We start from the raw sequence: 23,801 nt of genomic DNA, 5'->3' as shown, positions 1-23,801 counted from the left end.
GTCCAGTGCCCAATAGGCCATCTGAGCAACCCGTCAAGTAAGGTGCCATGGTGGCCGCCCATTGCCCTCAGGCCCACTGGGCTACGGTGGCCACCTGCTCAAATGTCTCCAAGAATGCCTCTGGGTCGTGTTCTGGGCCCATCTTTGCGAGTTTGATTGATGCCTGTGCCTGCACCAGCAGCCCATCCAGGGTTCAGTGTTGTATCAGGGAAGTTACCTGCTGAATCAGCTATTGCTGGTGTGCTGCTAATTCCCCAGTTAGTTGCTGCTGCTGCTGAGCCATCTGTTGGAGCAGCTGCTGCTGGCTGGCCTGTTGTTCCACCACCCACTTAAGCAGGGGCTCCATTGCTTCAGTGGTTCGCACTTGCTGGGTCTGTGGCTGGCACAGTGGGATAGCCCTTCTGCAGGGCCAGGCTATACCCACATTCTCCACCACGTGTGAGCAGTTCGCCTCTGGGACCAGATGGCCTAGTGGCCAGGCCTGTTGAGTGGGTCCTCAGCCCCCTCCCGAGAGTCTATGGCATGGCCCCAAGAATCTAGTTCCCCCTTTGGCAGGAGTGTGGTTCCCTGGGGAGGGGGCTTCCCAAACACCTCAGTACCTGGGGGAGGGTCCTGGGCTGCGCCCTCTGGCGGCCAACCAGGTGGCAGCTCTGGCCTGGGGCCTCCTGCCTCAGAGCCAGTTCCTGCCTTTTGGCTGGTCAGCCCCAAACTGGCCTGGCTTCCCTCCCTTTATATCCCTCCAGGCCTGACACTGGCCACAGGTGAACCAGGGTGGGGCTGATTGGGCCAACAGGCCTTGTTTAACCCCTGCCTTGCCTGGCCTCCCTCTCACACTCCTACTCCAGGGAACGCCCCAGCTGTTTAGCTAGGGATTGCCCTTCATGGGCCCTGCAACACTGATGGTCGGGGGTGTCTGGAGGAACTGAAAGAAACCTTCCCTGGGAAAGGGCTGGGTTTGGCCAGCCTTTGCACAGGGCCAGTACTGAAATGAATGAGCTGGTAGCAAGGGACTTCTGTGGAGAAGACCCTGGTTGAGGAAACATGGGGGAGGAACCTAGGCCTCTCCCATTTGTGAGAAGGGCTGCAACCATTGGGTCACAATGACTAGTTGTTCATACACTCTAAGTCCACTCTACTAGGCAAAAGGTCCCCTACAAGAATAGCTTTGAGCTGTGTTTCCCAAAGTCAGGGAAGGGATCCGGCCGTTAAACCAACTTTAGTTCCATTATTTCAATGGCAACAGGGCAAGGAGCCACAGAGAGCCCCTCACTCGCCCCGCCACTGGAGCAGCCACACCCCTCCAGTGGGCGTGGCTTGACTCACCCCCACCAGCAGAACACCTCCACATCAAGCCTTCCTTCCGCTGGGCACATGTGGCTGCCTGGCATAGGCTCTCCAACCAGTGCCACAGATGGGTTAGTCCTGGGTGCCTCTTTAGGGCTGAGGCAGGTTACTCTTGGGGATAGGGGTGGGTTTGGGGCTAAGAGGGATTAAACCTGGGGATATGGGGTAAATCTTGGGACTGGGGGATGCACTTGGGGGCTGAGGCAGGTAAAGCCTGCAGCTGGGGGGCAGGTTCGGGGGGCAGGTTCAGGGGCCAAAGGGGGCAGCGCCTGGGAATGGGGTTCTGCAAAATTCTTTTGCTTTCGAAAGCGTTCCTTGGCCAAATGAAATTGTGAAACACTGGTCAAGAGAGCAAAATCAAACCCCACTTCCAAATGCTGGGCTCAGGCACTTTCTCGTCTCCTCTCCTTGACCCTGATTTTTCATGAAAAATGTGAAGGCTCTTGGTTTTATCCCACTGTGGGATGACACAAAGCACTTCCTGTCCCCCTTTACCATTCTAAGAGTCTGTGAGAGTTAGCCATCCTTGTGCATTCAGTGTAGTGCAGATTGTACCCAGTGAGACACACCCACCATGCTCTCTCTCAGAGTCCTTCTTTGTCCCAGCATTTGCCTATGTGACAAAGTGGGGATTGTGAGGATTTTATTCCCCTTGGTACACTGCATGTGTTTCCTACTGTCAGTAATAACTGCATGTGTGTGCCTCAGTTTTCTAGCCATGGCACCAATACCTAGTGATGGAAGTTTCAGGGTTGTTAGTTTCTGCATATACGCAATGGCTGGTGGCCTTTATCGCCTGAGCCCAGGATGTGGGGAGGGAGGGGTGACTAGGTAACACCTTTTGCCAGGGAAGCAGGACAAAGACAGAGGGAGGGCCTTGCTGGTTTGAACTGGAACTGGGCAGCTGGGAGTGGGGGGATCTTGGCTGGCTGGGGAGAAAGGAGGGACAGGGCTCTGGCTTTGGCTCTGACTTCCCTCTTCTCAAGAGGGACTGTACCGATAGCTTCTGGTTCCTGTGCTAACAAGTCTGTTCTACTGTGTGTCCCTGTCTCCTAATAAACCTTCTGTTCTCCCTGCTGGCTGAGAGTCACATCTGACTGCAGATAGAGGTGTAGGGCCTGGGGATCCCTCACACTTCATGGCACCCCACAATCACTCCTAGCAACTCAATAACTGCCTTAGGTTTGGCCTGCTAAAAGGCTGGAAATAATCTGAAATTTTGAATAATTCAGAGGAGCATCTCAGCAATCTACCCAGGCTGAGTCCAGCTGTAACAGACTGACTCACCCGTTCCCAAGCAGAACTGTGGAGCGGTCACCCAGGACTGGTTGCACCTGCTACCTCCTTATTTCCTTCAATAACCCTAAAAGAGCATGACCAAGTCTTTGATACCCAGCAAGGCTTCCAACATGATCCTGAGCCCCTGTTGTTCCCACAGAATCACAGGGCTGGAAGGGACCTCAGGAGGTCATCTAGTCCAGCCCCCTTTAAATTAATATTTTGTCCATATTAAAAATATAGGACCTTTAATATCAGTATGCATTTTACATTAGCAAAATGCTTTTTCTCCTCCCTCCCCATTAGATTTAGGAGCATTACTAGCCTGAGTATGACACTATATTTCATCTGTCAAAGGTAAACACTAGCCCTGAGTTTATTCCCAAATTTGTCAACTAAGTGAAAATCATCAGCAACAGATTTTAAGACAGCAGAGTTATCTACAACATTTTAACATCTTCTGAAGGACAAAATGATCAGATTGATAAAAGAGGATGGATAACATCTCTACCAAGCTCTCACATTTAGCTAATTATGTCGAATTCTATTCAAATAAAAAGTGTTTCCAATCATATTTACTTGTGCAATTTATGAAAACAGATATAATATAAAACACTGATTTAATATGTCAAATTTAGTTGTCCAATATAACCAGTACACTAATGACTAAAAAGTCTCCAGATCATGAGCATTATCAATTTCAATGCCATCCTCTGGATCCACCTTCATTTCACCATGTCCTTCCTGTAAATCATCCAAAGAAGCCAAGGCCTCATTTGTGTCACTAGCAAAAGTTTCTCGAGATGCATCATCATACTCTTGAAGGTTGAGCCCTTTAATAGCTTGTTTCATCTTCTTTCCTAGAACCTGCAGTCTCCTCTTCTTAGCAGCTTTTTTGTCTTCATACTCCTTCTGGTTTTCAACATAGAAGATTTCTTTGGTTTGCTCTCCAGTGATGCCGGGTGTATTCTTCAACAGGTTTATATAAACCAATAGATCCTGGGAGCATCATTGGGCTGCAAATCACAGGAGCTCTTAGAGCACGAGGCTGGTGAATTAATGGATTTGTGCCAGCCAAAGCCGAGAGCCATTTGAATGGAGAACAATTCCGCTCATGAAATCAGGTCCTTGGCCAAAACTCCCCTGGTCACCTGTGGAGCTACTTCCTGTGGTGAGAAGACATGGCCAAGGGAAAGGGGTGGGGAGAGGACAGTTGGCCCCAAGACTGAAGTGAGGGTAAAGCGCACACGCGGTGGGACAGTCTGGGGAGCAACCTCCTAAGGAACTGAGGGGAAGTCCCTGGCGCTGAGGCATTGAGGACGGTGCTGGCCAAGGCACACTCCAGCCTGGTCATGTGTTTGCAGAGCAGCAGGGATGGGCAAGTGGGGACCGGCTGCCACTTTTCAGTCTGGGACTTGTGCTAGAGGATGATCTGCCTCTCAGGTTGCTGACCAGGCCACGAGGCCTGGCTGGAGACTTGGCACAGAGCAGCCCCAGCACAGCTCAGGTCACAGGAGGGGGCTTGCATTTAAGCCAGTGAGTGAAAGCCAGCATTGGGACATGTAGGGAAGGCTTGTATTGGCCTCTGGACAAGAGAGCAGCCGCTTGGGGTTGGGGCAGCTGAGTGCCGTGAGCAGGGTGACAGGGCTGAACCACAGGCACAGCCTCATCTTCCATTCCATCGAGACAGGCCTGAGTTAGCCGGCAGCTGCCAGGAGATCCCTGGGTAGCAGGGTTGGCTTGGAGGACCAGGAGCTCAGCTGGAGGAAGCCCAGGAGGAGTTTGGTCTCAGCAGCTTGTGCAGTCAGAGAGAAGCTCAAAGCTGGGCTCAGCTGTCTAAACAAATGGCTCTGCAGCCTCTCCCTGGCAGGGGAACAAGCCAAGCAACGCTTGCCAAGCTGAGCCATGCTGCTGCTGTCTGGACCACCCGATGGCCAGACCATGGCATCGGCTCCCCAAGCCCATCTGCAAAGCTGGGAGGTTGGCTCTAGGGGAGCAGCCCCTGCCCCCACGTGACACACATGGCTCAAGGCAGCATGTGATTCTATTACAGCGGTCCACAACCCTTCCCAGGCAGAGGGCCATAATTTGGCCTTTCAACCTCTTTGTAGTCTGAGTGCAGGGGATACTTTTAAAAGTCACTAATAATCCCACTTAAGACAGCTTCATTAATAAACAAAGATGCAGAGCTTTGCCGTTTAGGTGGTGGTTGGTAGCATTAGCTGGTGTTTTAACAACCCAGCAAGCTGCTGGGTGCACGGGGAGGTGCAGGGCCGAGCTCCCACCTCACATGCCAATGAAAATCAGCTTGCTGCCACTCTTGGCACCTGTCCTGGGAGCTGCTGACCCCTGTTCTAGTACAATGGCAGCTGCTCAGTACAGAGGAAAGGCAGGTTGGGGAAGTGGCATTACAGGAGTGATGGGTTGAACTGGCTGGGGTACAAAAGCCACCCTTCCACAGGGTACACAGAAGAAGCAGTTAAGCTCCTTCGTGGAATGAGGGAGCTGAAGCCGCAGTCACCTGCTGCCTACACTGCAGCTCCATGTGAAAGTTTTGCTGGCAGAGCAAAGACGGAAGCAGTGACATGTCCAGCACAGAAGCACTGGGAGTGCAGCCCTGAGAAAAGCTAATGTGGAGAGCTTTTGGGCAAAGTGCTGGCTGAAGGGGGCATGAAGTTCTGAGCAAAGAACCTGTCTCTCACTGTTCCATTCCTGCCATGCACAGGAAACAGACTTTGCACGTTCCTCGTGCAGAACGAGGGAATACCTGACTTTACAGTTGTCAACTCACAGGGCCAAGCACAGAGAGGATTATGGGCTTCGCTTTAACATGGAGCCGATTAGGGAGAATGTATTTTATTAAGCTTACTACTCAGCTGCTACTACACATCACCAGGTACATTTCAGCAAGCAAAAGCATGACAGAGCAATGCTTAAAAGAATAAGAGGCTCTTTGGAATGCTTATGTCCCTTCTGCCACAGGGCGTCCCAATCCTGGAATGCCTCAAACCAGGGCCGCGGTCGATGTGGCTCCAGCTGGGAGGAATCCAGGGCACCTCTGAGGCTGAAGTCCCCGGCAAGACTCAGCTAAGAGTGGGACTCCCCAAGTTCTTATACCTTAGGTGTTTACCTCCATGTGCACGTGCACTGGCTCAACACCACTTCTACATTCCCACAGAGATGAAGCAGGGCTCAGGGCTGTTTGCTTCAGTACTTGGCTGTCAATTACAGTTATAGGGACTGTGGCCCATAAGACCTCCACCTGCTGTTTACACCTGCAGAGTTCCAGGCAGTGCACAGCAAGCATGGAACTTTCCACTTTGGCTCTCTGAGGCCTGCAGGCTGCTTTTTTTAAGGCCTGCAGACAGGCCTGCCAGCGTGTCACAAACAAGCCCGAATATTGGCAGAGCGCTGAGGTCAGATCAACTCAGCAGTGGCTACAGTGCAGGGGCTGTGCTCCTTGGTGCATGGGACACGTATGGCTCAGATATGGCTGCCGCCACCGCTGCCGCCGCCTCCACACACACACACACACACGCCAGCAGTTCTCTCCTCTCTCTCCCACAACTGATCTGAGAGCAGGCTTAGAAAGTCTGTCCCCATGGCTGTGCGCTGCAGCATGGATGCCCTGGCATTTACCACAGTCACCTGACCCTCTCCAGAGCAGGGCTGGGCAATGCTTCACCACCAGAAGTGTGTGGGGGCAACAGTGAAAGACTCAAGGAGGACAGTGTGGTCTAGCAGCCAGAGCCCGGCTACTGCACTCTGTTGCCCCATGGTGTCCCAGCTCTACCATGGAGGTGACTTTGGGCCAGTCGTGTCCCCACTCTGTGCCTCAGTTTCTCCAGCTCTAAAACTGCACCTGTTTAAAAGCAGGGAAACTGAGGCACAGAGCAGAGAAGTGACTGGTCTGACAGTATGCAACTAGCAGAGCTGGGTCTAAAAACCGAGGTGTCCTGCTTGGTCTCCTTCCACAATGCTCCTCAGATCTGCAAGGTGTCTCCTGGGAGCTGTGCAGAGCAGTCATGGGACGAGCAGGTGACAGGTCCCCTCTTCGCACTCACCCAATGTGCAAACAGAACTGCTGTCTGAACCCAGCCCAGGGGAACACCTCGGCAGATGACAACCCTGTGAGCAGACAAGCCCCAGCCTGCAACCTCTGTGCACCGCTAGCCTAGGTCCCCCAGGGCCTGTCACAGCAGGGGGTCACACAGCACACCTCCTTAGCTATTAGGAACAACAGAGCCACGCTGCATTTCACTGGGTGACTCACTGGAGCTGTTCCTGCTGGCCACCATCTCCCCTGGCCCCAGCACAGCTGACTGTTAGCCCCACCCCCAGCTCTCTGAGAAGAGATGTTGGAGCTGGCTTCACTGGGCTGAGTTCACCAGGGATGGGTCCAACTCTCAAAGGCCATTTCTCCACTCTCTTACCATTGTGTAAATTGGAGGATGGCAACCAAGAGACTTCACAAGGCCCCTGGAGCTGCTCAGTCCATGGCCCCATGTCCTGAGGTGGCCCGTTGCTCCCACTGGCTCCTGTCCCCAGCCAGCTGACCCCTTCACCAGTGACTTGTGTTGGCAGCCACTTCAGGCTCGCCTCTCCCAGGCAATCCCCAGCAGGCAGGTGCTGTGAAAGTAGTGGCCCAGTTCTGGCCTGTCTGGGAGAGAGAATTAACCTCCCCCTCCTCCAGCCAGTACATTCCACCCCCAGAAATACCACTGACCCAGTTCTGAGCCGTCCCCGCTCAGGAACTAACACCAGGAGACGTGGCTGCTTCCGCTGCCTTCGCAGGGAAATCAATTCATTGAAGGCTTGTGTGTAAATGAGCTCCCCCCAGCTCCTCCCCTCCCGGCCCCCTCCAGGCCAGCTCCTCAGCTGGAGGAAACCAGCATGGATCCACTGAAGGCATCAGAGCAATGCCACTTTATGCTAGCTGTAGACACATTAACACGTGGTTTGAACAGGGACAGCAATTACTTGACCCACTATAAGGACTCTCGTACATACTTTGATGTTTTATCTAACTCTTAACTCTCCCCCCGACCCTCTGCTCTTCTGATTTGTCGACCTTGGTAACAATTTTTAGACCCCTGTGCTTTATACATTGACTCTGTTCTGGTAGAGTTTGGATCTGAAGAAGTGGGTCTGTCCCACAAAAGCTCATCACCTAATAAATTATTTTGTTAGTCTCTAAAGTGCCACATGACTGCTTGTTTGTTTTGATAGAATATAGACTAACACGGTGACCTCTCTGTCAGTCACATGGGTGTAACGCTGGGGTAGCTCCCTTCCATTCAGTGGATTTATTCTGTCTTCACACCCACCCAGGATGTGAACTGAGAACTCAGGGCCTGCTTCTGCCTTTAACTGTCAGAGCCCAGAACTCCTAGGACAGGCACGTGAGATGCTTTGCACAGACCCCAAATTTGTCTGCTTCTGCTAGCTTCCAGCTGGCCTGTTGTTTCAGACCCTCCCACCAAATACACCCCATCCCTAAGGACTCTTCCATACCATATTACAGGCTATATGCACATGGAATCATTTCACTCAGAACTGAAATGCAATTTTTGCTGGGATGGACATCTAGTTCGCAGAATAGAGCATGAGTTCCAGGGCACTGGGGCAAACTCCAGCCTTTCTGAAGATCTATGGGATCTTCAGTGTCCACACAGAGCATAAAGACCTCCAGAAATTAGGGGTCATCAGAATTGGCCTCTGCATATTAAGCTGTGACACCTTTCCTGGCATTGGCACAGCCCTGCGCAAGACTCTTTGGACTGGCAGCACTCAGACACGGCTGAAGCTGATCTGCGATAGGCAGGTATGAATCAGGGGTAGCTCCAGGGACAACAGGGGATTTAGGCTAGATGAAAGTGGAGTGACAGGACAGTCAGACTCTGAGCAGTTCACCTGGCCACATCTAAGTTGAAGGGTGTGTGACCAAGTGAGGGTTTTGTTCCCCTTGTTATGTTGCCTGTGTTTCCTAGTGTCCTGCAGTAACACCACAGGGGTGCCTTAGTTTCCCTAAGCATGGCATCAGTGCATAGTGATGAGGGGAGATTCAGAGTGATGACATCTCACATGCAGGCAATGGCCCTTCAGGCTCTTTGTAAGCTAGGCCACTAGGTGACACCTTTCTTCCCCAGGTAACAGGACAAAGAAGGGAGGAGGGGCCTGGCTGGTTTGAATTAAAACAGGGCAATTGGGGATTGTGGCCATCTCCTTTGGCTGGATAGGGAAGGAGGAGGGCCAGGGCCCTAGCTCAGGGACCCCCTCTGGGCCCCCTTTACCTAGGATGGATTGTATTGATGGCTTCTGGTTTCTGTGCTGACAAATCTGTTCTATGCTGGGTCCTTGTCACCTAATGAACCATCTGTTCTCCCTGCTGAATGAGAGTCACAGCTGAATGTGGATGGGGTGCAGAGCCAGGTGCCCCCACACACTCTGACAGGATGCATTACAGGTATGTCTACACTATACAGGCTAGGCCCCACTCGGGGCAGACGCAGTCCACCACTATGGAAGAATAGGCACTCCTCCTTCTGGAACCATTTCAGCCACCCTGACAGGCCTCTGCTTCCATCAACGCAGCTGGTCCCACACTAGGCTTGTGTCAGGAGAACACAGGGAATAAGGGTCTGAGGGTGTCACACCCCCAAGCAGCAGGACTGTGTCAACATAGACTTGACATCCAGCCCTAGGCTGAACAATGAATAAAACACCCTTGATACATGGGACCAGAGTCTGCCACCACACCAGCTTTGTACCAGTGAAATACCACTGATTGGAGTGAAGTTACCCCTAATTTACACCCATGTGTCACCTACTTGGTGAGCATTATGGGCAGAGATGAAGGGAGAGACAAGGATATCACTGCCAGGCTAGGAAAGGCAACAGCTGCATTCAAGAGTCTTCATCCCATATGAGGTTCACACATAATATCTGCAAAGATGAAACTGTGGATCTTCGACACAAATGCGATGGGTGTGTTCTTGTACAGATGTGAGAGCATAAGAATGGCCATACTGGGTTAGACCAAAGTTGCATCCAGCCCAGTGTCACATCTGCTGAGAGAGAGTGAACCGAATAGGTAACAAACTCTTTCCTGCCATCCATCTCCAGCTTCTGACAAACAGAGGCTAGGGTCACCATTCCTTACCCATCCTGGCTAATAGCCATTAATGGACCTAACCTTCACGAATTTATCTACCTCTTTTTAAATGTGTTATAGTCCTAGCCCTCACAGCCTCCTCTGGCAAAGAGTTCCACAGATTGACTGTGTGAAGAACTTTTTATTTATTTATTTTAAACCTGCTGCCCATTAACTTCATTTGGTGTCCTCTAGTTCTGATATTCTCCACAATCACTCATAATTTTATACACCTCTATCATATCCCCCCTTAGTCTCCTCTTTTCTAAGCTGAAAAGTCCTAGTCTCTTTAATGTCTCTCCATATGGGACCCTTTCCAAACCCCTAATCATTTTAGCTGCCCTTTTCTGAACCTTTGCTAATGCCAATATATCATTTTTGAGATGAGGAGACCACAGCTGCTTCCAGTATTCCAGATGAGGGCATATCATGGTTTTATATAAGGGCCATAAGATATTCGCTATCCCTTTTTTAATGATTCCTAACATCCTGTTTGCTTTTTTGACTGCTGCTGCACCCTGCATGGATGTTTTCAGAGAACTATCCACAAGGACTCCAAGATCTGTTTCCTGCTTAGCTGCAGCTAAATTATCCCCCCTCATACTGTATGTATAATTGGGGTTATTTTTAACAAGGTGCATCACTTTACATTTATCCACATTAAATTTCATTTGCTATTTTGTTGCCCAATCACTCAGTTTTGTGAGATCCTCTTGAAGTTCTTCACAGTCTGCTCTGGTCATAATTATCTTGAGCACTGTGGGAAATCCCAGGCTTAGTCCTTTGCCCAAGGTCAGGGGCAGAGTCTGAAGCAGAGCGAAGACTTTGCTGCCATTCTTCTGAGTCCCTGAGCCAGGCAGACACTGTGGCCCTGTGAGCACAGCACCAGACTGAGGCCTACATTCAGTCACCAGCTCTGCCACTGACTGGCCGGGTGACACTAGGTATGTCACTTACATCCCCATGTGCCCATCTATAAAATGAGACGAATACATTGCTCCTTTGTTCTGCTTTCAGTTCTGTGGACAGCACTAGCAGGTTAACATTTTTAACAATACAACCATCCTTCACCTCTTACAAACATGCCAGGGCTTTTTCCTTTGCCTTAGAGATTGAGTTCTGTGGGGGAGCATGATGGGAAAAGTTGATAGGAAAATCCCAGAAAACTTATATCCCCAGGCCAAGCAACTAAATTTTAAGGCTTAGGATCCAGAGGGCTTTGCCGTTCTTTAGCAACACTTCTATTGCGGTTAGACCCTATTACAGATTGGGCCACTGCCAAGTTGCCTAATCTCTCTCTCTCTTTGTCCCAAACTGGCTAAGCTTCTGTTCCATTCTAATGCACAGGTTTAAGCAATCAAACCGCATTGTTCTAAACTTCACCCAACCCCTCTGGGGCAAAGGCCCAAGGAGGTAAACTTCAGTCCAAGATTAGTTACTGTCATTTGCCAGTTGACAAACCTTGTTTTGTCATGTCCAGAGCTGGTCAACTATTGGAATGTCCATTTCAGGAAAACTTCATCAAAATCAATAGGATTTTGAGGCGAAAAGAGGCATAGTTTGAACAGCCATTTCTGCAGGAAAAAAAAAGTGAAATGTCCTGACCAGCATTAGCATGGGAACACCCAAGGAGAGGAGGTGCTTTCAAACAGATCTAAGGAATATGGCCTCGGCCCTTTTTGGTTCTCATCGGCTGACTTCGTATGCTGTTCTTGACACAGCCACAGGCCAAAATGCAAGGCCACATAGACAAGTGCTGACCAGCTGCAAAAGACTGACCCATGCATTGGGCTCAGCAAGGTGGCCCTGGGCAGGGACTAGAAGCCAACACACTTGGCCACGTCATGCTAACTCAGTCAGATTCAGAGTGAGCGAAGAACAGCAGGCAGTGCATGGTGGCTATGTCCTGTGGGAGAGGAGATGTTCACTCTCCCCTATTCTCCAGTACTCATCACAACTAGTATCGATCTGACCCTCTGGTGGCAGCACGCGACTGCATAGGTTGGACCACAGACACTCCAGGGGGCAGGATTAACTGTGGGGAGGTTTTTAAAAACTCCACTCTGTTTCCACTGGTATTTACGAGAATTCCAGAGCCCTTCCTCGTGAGCCCAGCTCTTGCCAAAGCTGATTTTTATGAAAGCGAAGGCTAAGGGCAAAACGCACTGTGGCAGGATCTCGCTAAGCAGAGAAGCCAGACCTTCCCAGAAGGCTCACAGGGTCTGTGGAAGGCGACACATTTCATCTCCTGGAAATTGAGGCACTTTCATCAGCTCCCTGCTTGGGGAGAAATTGTTCAATGCATAATCCAAAGCACTCTGAGAAAGACACCTAATGGCATATTGGGGTGCATTAGGAGGAGCATTTCCAGCAGACCTAGAGAAGGTACTCTTCCCCTCTATTCGGCACTGGTGAGGCCACATCAGGAGTATTGTGTCCAGTTCTCCCCGCTCCAAACATAGAAAGGATGTGGACACACTGAAGCGGGTCCAGTGGAGGGCAACGATAATGATTAAGGGACTGGAGCACATGACCTATGAGGAGAGGCTGAGGATTTGGGTTTATTTAGCTTGCAGAAGAGAAGAGCGAGAAGCAAGTTGATAGCAGCCTTCAGCTTCCTGAAACGGGGCTCTAAAGAGGACAGAGAGAGGTTGTTCTCAGCTGTGAGGTATGGAAGAACAAGGAGCAATGGTCTCAGGCTATTGAGGGGGAAGTGTAGGTTGGATATTAGGGCACTGGACGCTGGGTGCCCATGTGCAAGCATGTGTGTGCTAGAGGAGTGAGTGAATAGTTAGAGGAGAGCCCCAGGAGCTGGACACAGAACCACAGGTTAGAACGGACCAAGGGACTTCATCTGAGCCCGCCAAGGTACAGGATTTGCAGAAGGGTCTGATGAGTGGCTAGAAGTGGGGATCAGGAGCCAGGAAACCAGAGTTGTAACAGCAACGAAGGGCCCTGTGGCACCTTATAGACTAACAGAAAAGTTTTGAGCATGAGCTTTCATGAGCACAGACTCACTTCATCAGCTGCACCAGAGTCTGTGCTCACGAAAGCTCATGCTCAAAACTTTTCTGTTAGTCTATAAGGTGCCACAGGACCCTTCGTTGCTGTTACAGATCCAGACTAACAGTGCTACCACTCCGATACCTGAAACCAGAGTTGTCATCCTGGGTTAAAGAGAAGGGAGTTATTTTGCTCTTGTCCTCCTATAGAAAGTGGATGTGAATTCCTTCCTCCCTCACTGGGTGTGTCAGTGCCTAGAGGAGGATGAAGGCCAGGAGTCCTGGGCCTGGAAAGTGTGCTGTGTCCTCTCGTGGCCTGGGCATTGTTTTCCAGGTTGAATCCATCCACTTGTCAAGAGGAAATTGGTAAGTTTAAAAAGAAATTTCACCCCTTCCCTTCTGCAGCCCCATTATGGAACTGGGTGTCCAAGGACAGCTGGATTCCAGAAGCTAACAGCAAAGGGGAACAAATGCCGCTGAATCTCTTTGGACCCCACCCAGGGCACACACAGAAGTTATTAGCAGAGTAACATGGCGCCAATGACAGTGAGTCTGGGAGAGATATGCCCAGCCCAGCAGTCACTCTGATCTTCTCCCTTAGTGTTAGCATGAATCATTCACCCCCTCACAGGCTGGGCAACAAGCCGCCTACAGTAGGATTTTCTGGGGCTACAAACCAAGAGAGCTGTCATCTGTCTGGCTATCACCATACCCCCAAGTCACCATCTGCAGGAGAACCTCATCGGCGGACATCTACTGAGCTGCTTTGTGAAGCTCAGAACAAACAGAACAAACCAGGGCCCGATTCTCCTCACGTTCTGGTGTAAATCAGGATTAACTCCAGGGATGTCAGCAGAGCAGTCCTGTGTAAACCCTCTGTAAATGCAGACAGGCTCCAGGGAGGGCCCAGGGCTTGCCCCTGTTTCAAACAAAGCAGGGCCTTACAGATGAGGCTGGTGCATGTATGAACAGGAGCTTCCACCACCGATGCCAGGAGTTATGCAGCTGCTGAGGAATTAGCTCCCTGGACTTGTGCTACTGATACTGGGAACCATCAGCCAGCTCTCTAATGAGGGGGCACAGAGCTCAGGGCAAAACGCTGCCAATGCCCAATGGGAGCATCCAGGGCAGGTGCAGCTAGTAACAAGGTAGAGACGGCTCCTGGCCCTATGCGGGAGCACAGAAGCAGAGGTGCTGGGAGGCAGCTGGACTCAATCTCTTTTCCCCCTGTCCCTGTGGCCAGGATGTACCACCGATCCCTGTCAGCTTGCTTGGCTGGGGGTTTGATTTGATTTGGCAAAGGGCTGGGCAAATGAGCCCCCCGAACCCTGCCTCAATGCTGCATTGGGATGTTTAAGTGACCCACTTGATGTTGTTTTAATCATCTCACAACCAGGGTTTTGAGCAAACATCTTTCAGCTGCCTAACATTACAGGCACTTCAAGAAGCGCTTAACAACATCCAGAAACCACCAACGCCCCAGTTCCTATTTATAGGCCGGCTGGAAGTCAGAACCCACAAAGAAATGATTCCGACATCGTGCTGCTGCTAAATATATCAGCGGGGCTGTCGCTGTGTCAGGCTAGGCACTCAACAGCCTGCTCTGGGGCCTGGGGTGCAGCCCTGCAGAGTGGCCCACACGAGGGGACCCATGAATGAGTGGGCAGGGCAGGCTGCAGGATCAGTGCCTTAATGTGCAGCTAGGCATTGTATGGTCTAGCTGGGCGGGGAAAACGCTAAGTGACTCACAGAGGACAAGGTGTTGCGGGGGTGGCCACATCAGCCGCATGCCCTTCAGCTCAGCCCCTCTGGAGGAGACAAGTGGTATGTGGGCCTGGCTCACGGGGGTGGAATTGACCCGGGGGAGGAAAGGGAACGTGTTGGCAGGAAGGGTTTAGTTGCATACTTAGGGCCAGATGCTCAGCTGGTGCAAACCGACAGAGCTTCACTGAAGGTAATGTGTCTGAGCCCATTTACATCAGCTGCAGCTCTCTGGCCCTTGATTTGAGTGCAGTGGAGAGGAAGGGCACATCTCCCAACCCTGGGTGACTGGAGAAGATGAAGGCAAACTCCATTCAATGGCTAAATGCAAAGTAACGTTCCTTGGAAAACCCAACCCCCACGGCACACACAAACTGGTGGGACCTAAGTTAGCTGTTCATAGAATCCTAGACTGCAAAGGACTGAGTCCTGAACCTCAGGAGGTCATCGAGTCCAGCTTCCTGCCCAAAGCAGGGCCAACCCCAACTAAACCATCCTAGCCAAGACTATCACCTCTTAACACTCAACTGGGAGACCTTGGAGGCAGTGGGGCCGGTTCCCTGAAAACATCGGCCAAACAGCTGCAGTGGCCAAAGATGCAAACGGAATGTTAGGAGCCATTAGCAAATGGGTTGATAGTAAGACCGAATATACGCTAACGCCTCTCTGTAACTCAATGGCAGGCCCACGCCTGGAGTACTGCCTGGCCGTCTGGTCACTCCATCTCAAATCAAAACAGTAGGACAGGAAATGGTACAGGGAAGGCTGACAGTGATCGGGGTATGGAACAGCTTCCACACGGGGGAGACTAAAAAGACCGGAACAGTTCTTTGCAAAGAGACAGAGAGGGTATGACAGATGCCCAAGCCCGCAAATGGGGCAACTGCCCTGGGGCTCATGGATGCTACCTCTGCTACTGCAGAAGTGGCCAGAGCCCCAGACCCCTTTCCATTGCTGCTAGAGTGCTGTGCTGGCTACCCCATGTGGCTGAGGGCTGGGAGGGGGATGTGCCATGGTCCAAACAGTGTTAAGGGATGCTGCCTTCAGCTCTGCCCCTTCCTCCCGAGGCCCCCTCCCTTCCCAAGCATGGAGACACTTCCTCCCCACCTTTAACCTCGCCCTAGGGCCCCTGGCAGCTGTCGGCCCCACTGCAGGGTTCTCTAAAATCATGGCTGGTGTGGACACAGTGAATTGAGATGCATTATTGACCCCTTCACCTAAACAAAGGAATCAGGGGAAATCACCAATGACATTCATAGGCAGCAGGTTTTAAATTTGCATAGGACAGTACTTCTTCACACGCAGCCCACCCAGCTGGACGCCTGGCCAGGGGATGCCAGGAAGGTAAAAAGTGGAATGGGGTTCCAAAAGGAACAAGACCAGCTCGTGGAAGGTCAGTCCCTCACTGACCAGCATCCATGTGTGCCAGGGCTTCACGTCCATGCTCTGGATGTCCCTGAGCCTCTGATAGCTGCAAGCTGTGCCTGGATGACATGATCCTGTTTTCTTCAATCCCTCTCAAGCAGCTGGCACTGGCCACCTCTGGCAACTGGAAGCCTGGGCTAGCTGGCTCCAGGGTAGTCATTAACAGTTCACAATCACGCTGGAAGGACATAAGTGGGATTCTGCAGAGGTGTTCTGGGACCAGTTCTGTTCAATATCTTCATCAGTGATTTAGATATTGACAGACAGTATGCTTAGTAAGTCTGCAGCTGACACCCAGCTGGAAGGGGTTGCAACTGCTTTGGTGGATAGGGCCATAATTCAAAAATAATTTAGACAAACTGGAAATGGGCTGAGGTAAACAGGATGAAGTTTAATAAGGACAAATGCAAAGTGCTCCATTTAGGAAGGATTAATCAGTTTCACAAATACAGAATGGGAAGTGACTGTCTAGGAAGAAGCACTACAGAAAAGGATCTAGGGGTCATAGCAGACCACAAGCTAAATATGAGTCAGCAGTCTGATGCTATTGCTAAAAAAGCAAAGTGATTCTGGGCTGTATTAACAGGAGTGCTGTGAGCAAGACACAAGAAGTCATTCTTCCCCTCTACTCAGCACTCACTAGGCCTCAGCTGGACTACTGTATCCAGTTTTGGGCACCACATTTCAAGAGCGATGTGGAGAAATTGGAGAAGGTCTAGAGAAGAGCAACAAGAATGATCAAAGGTCTAGAGAACATGAGCTATGAGGGATGACTGAAAGAACTGGGCTTGTTTAATTAAAAAAAAAAAAAAAAGAAGACTGAGGGGGTCAGGATAGTGGCTTTCAAGTACCTAAGAGAGGGTTACAGGGAGGAGGAAGAAAAATTGTTCTCTTTACTCTCCTATGATAGGACCAGGAGCAAGAGGCTTAAACTGCAGCAAGGGAGACTTAGGCTGGATATTAGGAAAAACTTCCTACCTGTCAGGGTGGTTAAACACTGAAATAAGTTACCTGGGGAGGTGGCTGAATCGCCATCACTGGAAATATATAAGAGCAGGTTAGACAGACACCTATCAGGGATGGTCTATGATACCTGGCCCTGCCATGAGGGCAGCAGACTGGACTCAATGACCCTTGAGGTTCCTTCCAGTCCTAGTGATCTAGGATTCTCATATTCTCCTAACTAGACCACTGATCAGCACTGGCCTAGGTTCTTTGTGTTTCCTGCAGCCATACTGGTCACACTACACCCAGCCTGTGTAACAGCCCACAAGTGGACTAGAACCTCAGACCTCCGGAGCTTAGTGCAGGAGCCTCTATATTCTGAACTAAAAGCCAGCTGGCTCTCAGCTGAGGCTGTGGAGCAAGCTCATTCTTTATCTCTGTAGTGTTCTCAGTGCCACTCCACAGGGCAGTGACTCACATCCCTAGGGGTGTGGGTTACACCTGCCATTTGCAGCCCTGTCTCTTACAGTCTCTAAAACTTCTTTGCAATGTTCCAGGTTGTTTTGTTGGGGGACCCACAACGGTGAGCAGAACATAGTCCTCTGTTGGGGCATCTGGGGACACTGCAGGGCTCCTAATGAGCCTGCAAGGAAGAGGCTGAACTGTGGGCAACAAGCAGTGGGTGAGTGAACTGAATCTATCAGCCACAGAAACAAAACTAGCCTCCCCAGCCGAGGGGACAGCAGTAGTGTTACCAGCCCCAGCGAGCGCCTCTGGAGCCATTCCACGATTTGGGGCCGGAGTCTCAGCAGGTGCCAGCAAGCAGTGCTGTTGAAACACCAGGAATGTAACCCTGCCGAGGACCTGGTCTGGCTCATTTTCAACCGGCAGCCTGCCCAAACAAAGCGGTGAGGTGAACCTTGCTGAGCCTGCTGCTCATTAAGCTCCCTCATTCAGACCAATTACATTGTTCTGCCCTGCAGCCCTGGTGCTTGGGAAGGGCTCTGTAATAAGGGATATTTTAAGCTGATCTGAATGTTCCTTGGCAGCTATATTTGTTAAAGAATGAGGCTCGGCCCAGTCAGTCTGAGGCAGAAAAGCAGCCAGGAGTGCAACTCACACACTTATTTAAGTATCAGAAAGATAGCCGAGTTAGTCTGTATCTGTTGTTTAAATCCCCCACCCTGGTACATAAAAATAAATATGTGCCATCCAGTCACTTGTCCTACTGTTCCCTCACCAGCATCTGGTGAAATGAAAATGCCAGTTTGGAGACGAGCTTGTTAGCAAAGCTTGGGCTTGGCTCCCGAACCGCCCAGACTTCAGCTCCTTTTCCACACATTCCAGGGGAAGTCGCATACTGCATGGGAAAGGAAGGGTGAGGCAGGGAGAAATCTGGGCCAGCATGAACACCAAGGCAATGGGCAGCCCTTTGTGCTTGTCACCCATCATAGGGATGCAGACAAGCTGGTCCTCCTCTCTGCTCAGCAGGAGGAATGGAGAACTGACAGCTCTCTGGATGAGGTGGAGGGCAGCCTGGCTAGGCACTCCCAGAAGGTGCAGGGCACTGGACAGCCAGCCCTCAGCACTGCCAGGCCATGGCATTGCCCCCCACCAGTGCTGCCCAGCATGCACCACACAGGGCCCAGGCAGTCACTCCCACAGTGGCACCCACAGTGGCTGGGAGCTCCAGGTGCCTTTGACTCACCCAGTTCCAGGCCACAGTGGGCCTTGGGAAGGATCGCTGAGCTCCATCACAACTGAATTCTTGGGGCAGCAAGTGTGGAAGTAGGAAGGGGAATGAGGGTCACAGGCTGAAAACCAGAGAACCAGAAGGGGCCCCAGACAGCACTGGCGGGGACAGAGGAGTCAGCAGACACCAGCCAGAACCCTGCTGGTAGGCACGCTCAGAGGAGGGCCTGGAGATAGGTCCCCCAGTGGCAGGGCAGCCCCTGCCCAGCACCTTCTTTTGGAGCAAGGGTTGGCCCTTGTGGCCAGGCCGGGAGGAGGCGGCTTTGTGGAGCCACAGAGGGGGTTTGCTCTAATTAGTGTGACAGGTTCTTCCTAAAATTGGGGGGGGGGGTATGAGTCCCTGCCTGGCGCTTCCCCCAAGGCTTTGTGCCCCCCCCCCCAGTGAAGCCAGGCTAGGGAGCCTGGGCACCTCCACCTGCCCAAGGAGGGGGTTGCCAGAGCAGTCTCTGACCTGGGTCCCCACCTGATGGACCCCTCCCCATCCAGGGTATGCAAAGGGTCTGTGTCTCCCCACAGCTGCCTGTGCACCTTCTATGCTTCCAAGGTGGCTGGGTGTGGGCCTGGGGCCATGGGAAGAACTGTCCAGGCAGCTGTGGAGAGACGCAGACCCTCCTTCTGCCCCAATCAGGGAGCCCAGGGTGCCGGGACTTGGGCCAGGAGCTTCTCTTGTGCCTCTTACACTGGGCCCACTGCTTTCTGGGCTCCTTGGGGGTCCCCTCCCAGGTACACTCCAGCTTCTGTCCTGGCTGGGGAAAGAGGAGGAGAAGGGAGCCAGGCCCACGGCTCATTCCCAACCCCCGATGCTAGTCCAGGAGGTGTGGGGCAGAGTGCAGCTAAAACCAGCAGGAGGGTGTTCTGGGAGACACAGGAGAGGGTCCTCAGCCTGGTGGGGCAGGTGTGAGGCAAGTCTGTGAACCACACCAGATACACACCTCTGCCCCAGTGGAGCTACCAACTGGTAGCCATAGTAGCCCATGGAGTGACATCCAGGTCATGGGGAGGAGGCAGCGGCACTGGGAGCCTGCCAAAAATTGACAGCTGCACCACCAGCAAACCACAGGCCGCCTGCCCGCCTTCCCTCCCTCCGCAGCGAATTCATTCACAAGCTGTCAGCAGCCGGAACCGGTCGCTGGAGCGATCTGCCAGCGGGTGGCTGTGATTTATGGGTGAAGCCTTCAGTAAGAACAATGAAACCTGCTCCTCCATCCCCAGCGCACCGCAGGGCAGCAAAAGGCAGTGCCCCCAGAATTTATGCCAGACTGGGTGTTAATTTGCACACCTGTAAGTTCTGCTGGTCAATGGAACCCATCAATGGAGCAGTGTCATGGGATTGGCGGGGGCTAGCCCTGCTGCTTCCCAGCTGGCACAGTGTGCAAAGGCCCTTTGCTACCACAGGCAGAGCCCAGGGATAACAGCTCGCACCACCCGGCTCCTTCCCCTCCCACTTATGTGCCAGGTCTCCCTGTGCCCCTGCCTGGCTAACACTGCCAGCTGGGTTCTGGCATGGGCTGGCGTTTGTGAATGGAAAGGACGAGGTGGAGGGCTGGTTCCCACTGGGCACTTGCCATCTCAGGGGTTCCCAGCCCAAAGTCAGCCCTGGGGAGGTTACTGCACCTCCAAGCCAGCCAAATAAACCCCCCCCCCGCCCACAACCCAGGGTGCAGCAAGGCCCCAGCTCCCAGCCGAGCACCTCCATCCCCCACCTGGGCCCCCAGCAGTTTCTGCAAAACCGACCGACCCCTCCAGTCCGGGCTCCTGCCACACCCTGCGCAGCTCAGCCCCAGCCGGCGCCTGGTGCCCGCCGCCCTTATGACGGCATTGCTCGTTCTTGTGGGAGGGATGGGAGCAGGGCTGCCGGCGCGTTTCCCAGCCCCTGGACGCAGACCGCACAAACCCGCCGGCAGACAGACACCCGGACAGAGAGACGGACACGCCCCGCTTGTCTGTAAGAGGCCGAGTACAGCCCAAGCGATCTCCCCGCACACCGCTTCCCAGCTCCCGGGCTGGGGCCAGAGCGAGGGCACTGGACCCACCAGTGGGCAGCGACAACCGAGGTTCGGGGACAGGCGCCCAGCGCAGCGCGGCCGGGGAGCAGCTCTCAGCCCCGGCCCGTCCTCCACCTCCCCCCAGCCCAGCCCAGCGGGCGCTACGGGGGCTCGCAGCTCCCCCCGCCCCGACCCCTAGAGGCGGGCCCGGCCCGGCCCGGCGCCGCCCGCCCCGCACGGAGGATGGCAAAGGAGGGGGTGAGGTCGCCCCGGCTCCGTCCCTCCGCTGGCGGCTGCGCCCAGCGCCGCGTCCCTGTAGCCATCGGCGGAGTCCCCGGGCCCCGCTCCCAGGGCCGGCTCGGGGCACCCGGCGGAGACCCCCTCACCTCCCACACAGAGCAAAGACATGGTCCGAGCGCTGCTCCGCGGCGGCGGCTGTTAGCTGGGGCCCGGCTGGGGACGGGGCGTGCTCCCGCTAGCAGCCCGCATCCCGCCCCATGCGCCCGGCCCGCTCGCGGCCAGCCATCTTGTTCAGCACCCCGGCCCGGCCGCCTCCTGACGTCGAGCTGCCGGAAAAGGCGCCTGATCCGCGGGGCGGGGCTGGGCTCTTAAAGGCTTCGGGCGGCTGCCGGGGAGTGTGGGGTGGATCACGCACGGCCGCGGCCTCTTCCTGGCCTCTCCAGTGCACGCTGCTCTCCGGGCGCGTTGGGATCCGGGGCGCCGTGTGCGGAGAGCACCAGAGGCCTGGGGCCGGGCGCTCCCTGCCCATCGCAAAGGTTCGGCTGCGGGGCAGAGAGGTCCCACTGGCCCGGAGGGGTGAGGGCCAGGCTGGATCCGCGCGGGCTGGGGCTCGGAGCCTCCGTGGTGCCCGGCCCCCGCCCACAGCCCCTACGCATCCTGGCGACGTCCCCACTGGACAGAAAAGAAACTGAGGCACAAGGGCTAGTCCAAAGCCAGACGCATCTGCAGCAGGTCTGATTGCCGCCTAGGGCTCCGCTGGCTTAGCCCCCCCCCGAGCCACTCGGCCTGCCCCCCACCTTGGGGGTTATCTTGTGCACAAACCCGCCCCAGGTGCTGGGAGACAGGAGCAGCCAGCACTTCCCTGCAGGGCTCAGTGTTTGTCCAGCCCCGGTACAGGGCTCCTGGTTTGCACCTGGGGTGCCAAGGATTGCTGTAGAGCACGCAACCAACTAGAATAATCAGACGCCAGGCACAGTGGCTGTTTCTCTCCTGGTGCATTTCCTCAGTGGCCCTGTGCAAAGCCATTGTTAGTGCGTACTTTGGGGGGGGGGGCGGGGCCAGACGTGCATGGCCAGCTCTGAACATCACACTGGGCTCCTGAGCAGCATGCCTGAAGCACTTCCTGATCCGAGCTGCTCAGGACAGAGCCACCCTTTCCTTCCCACCACATTGAGCACGGCCTGCCACAGGTCAGAGCATCCTGAAACACAGGCCAGACGAGGGCTGGTATGTCTCAAGGGAATGGGCTTAGTGGGTGTTTGGCCCATGTGATGGGGAAATCCCTCCCACCCAGAGGCATCGCTGTTGAGACGGGGCTGTGTAATGTTGGGACCATCACCCTGGCTCCTCACTGCGGTGGTTTCCTGCTCCCTTTCAACTCCTAGTCCCTGCTGTTGGCTCTAGCCCACTGGCTAGTCCATTGCAGGGCCTGGGTGGCAGGTTTGCCCTCCCAGGCTGTATAAGTCTTCCTTAACACTGCATTCGGCTCCCGAAGAGCCCATCAGATGTCTGGCTTACTCAGGGGCTGACATGGCCCTGTGGCTGCAGTGGCTGCATCTCCCCAAGATGAATGAATTCCCGCCCCAAGCTTGTGGGTCAGTGTGATTATGCCCATTTAACAGATGGAAGAGTTACGTGATCGGAGTCGCACCTATGCCTTACCCCCAGGGCACCCCTCCCATTTCCTGCCAGCCCATGGGACCCAGGCTCCATGGGGAGGTTCCCAGACTCAAAGGCCAGGCCAGGGTCTCAGTGCTGGCTTGGAAGACAGAACATGGAGTGGCTGTAACACCTCATATGGGTGTCGCTGCTGACTTGGGGGCACACATCCCCAGCTGTGACCTGGGCACTTCTCACTGCTCCAGCGACACAAAGAAGCCACACAAAGAAGCCATGAAGCTGATGTACCTTGGCAGCCTGCCATGTAATCGGGATGGGATGGGGGGGGGTTGCAGGAGTGTGACCATGGATGTGGCTGGGGCACTGCTGTGCCCTGGCTGTTCGGATGGCAGAGTGGTCCCTTGGGGTCCCTCAGCAGGAGAAATAGAGCTGTGCTGAGGACAAGCCCCACAACATGGGCCATTCAATGGTGGCAGAAAGCCCTGAAGATTGAAGTCTCAAGTTCAGAGATTCCCAAGGCCAAGGGGCACCATTGTGACCTCCTGGTCTCACCTTCCTGAGTGTGTTGCCCACAGCCCTGCTGGATCAGGTCTGTGAGAGGATCTAGATGGGATTTAAACCTGGCCGGTGCTGGAGACTCTCCTACAACCCTGTGCAGAACAGACCCGGTCTGGGGCAGGGGGCAGTAGTGCCAGCTTCTCTGACCTGTTAAGATGTCCAGACTAGCAAGGAGGAAGAAGACCTCTAGGTTTGGTCTGGTCCCATCCCTGAACTCTGGGCAAACATGAAGCTGTAGTTCTTGTTGGGTAGGAGAGGGAATAACATTCCTGGAAGTGATTCAGGATTTTGAGGAATCAATTAGTGCCTTAAAAAGCAATTGATTTGCAGTTGTGTCAAACACCTGCCCGATGGAACTCCACAGCCTTTAGTGCATCTCAAATGGTGGAGCAGGGAATCCAGGCTGCCAGAATAACCAGTGACTTCTAAAAACATGGGCCTGGACCACCAGCCAATCAGCTTGGACTGACCACCTCATTACGCAGCCAGCCCCAATGGCTGGCAACAGTTGATCGTTAATCCGGAGCTCTAGCTTATTCTACTGACTCCGACAGCTCATTAGCCTGTGCATCCTCCTGGTCTGATGCGGATGGAGCCTGGGATTTCATCTGGCTCATCATAGCAGTGACACTTCAGAAACAGGCTGTGATGTGGGAATCTCACAGACTAGGTCTTTTTTAACATTGTCTCATTGCTGTTGTAGTTCCTACCTTTCTCTGGCTGTGGGAAGCCTTTGGA

General features: G+C 53.5%; 1 protein-coding gene across 19 annotated transcripts in view; it reads right to left on the bottom strand.

The window, feature by feature from the left end:
* The window catches only part of LOC142002359 (protein unc-13 homolog A-like), a 131,729-nt gene extending 110,554 nt beyond the window's left edge, over positions 1-21,175 (bottom strand). For 18 of the 19 annotated variants that reach the window (XR_012642648.1, XR_012642658.1, XR_012642654.1 and 15 more), the window contains exon 1: positions 21,032-21,175. Coding sequence is in view for 7 of the 19 variants with exons in the window: in XM_074978419.1 (XP_074834520.1) it covers positions 21,032-21,053 (22 nt within the window). In the remaining 12 variants the exon portion in view is untranslated. Of the gene's footprint in view, positions 1-11,236; positions 11,350-21,031 lie in introns of all 19 variants that reach the window. The other variant, XR_012642650.1, reaches the window with a different exon arrangement.
* Between the last annotated feature and the right edge of the window lie 2,626 nt (positions 21,176-23,801).

The sequence above is a fragment of the Carettochelys insculpta genome, chromosome 27 (assembly GCF_033958435.1).
Source record: "Carettochelys insculpta isolate YL-2023 chromosome 27, ASM3395843v1, whole genome shotgun sequence".
NCBI lineage: Eukaryota > Metazoa > Chordata > Testudines > Carettochelyidae > Carettochelys > Carettochelys insculpta.
Note: the sequence above shows the minus strand (reverse complement) of the source record. Positions and strands in the feature narration are given on the sequence as shown.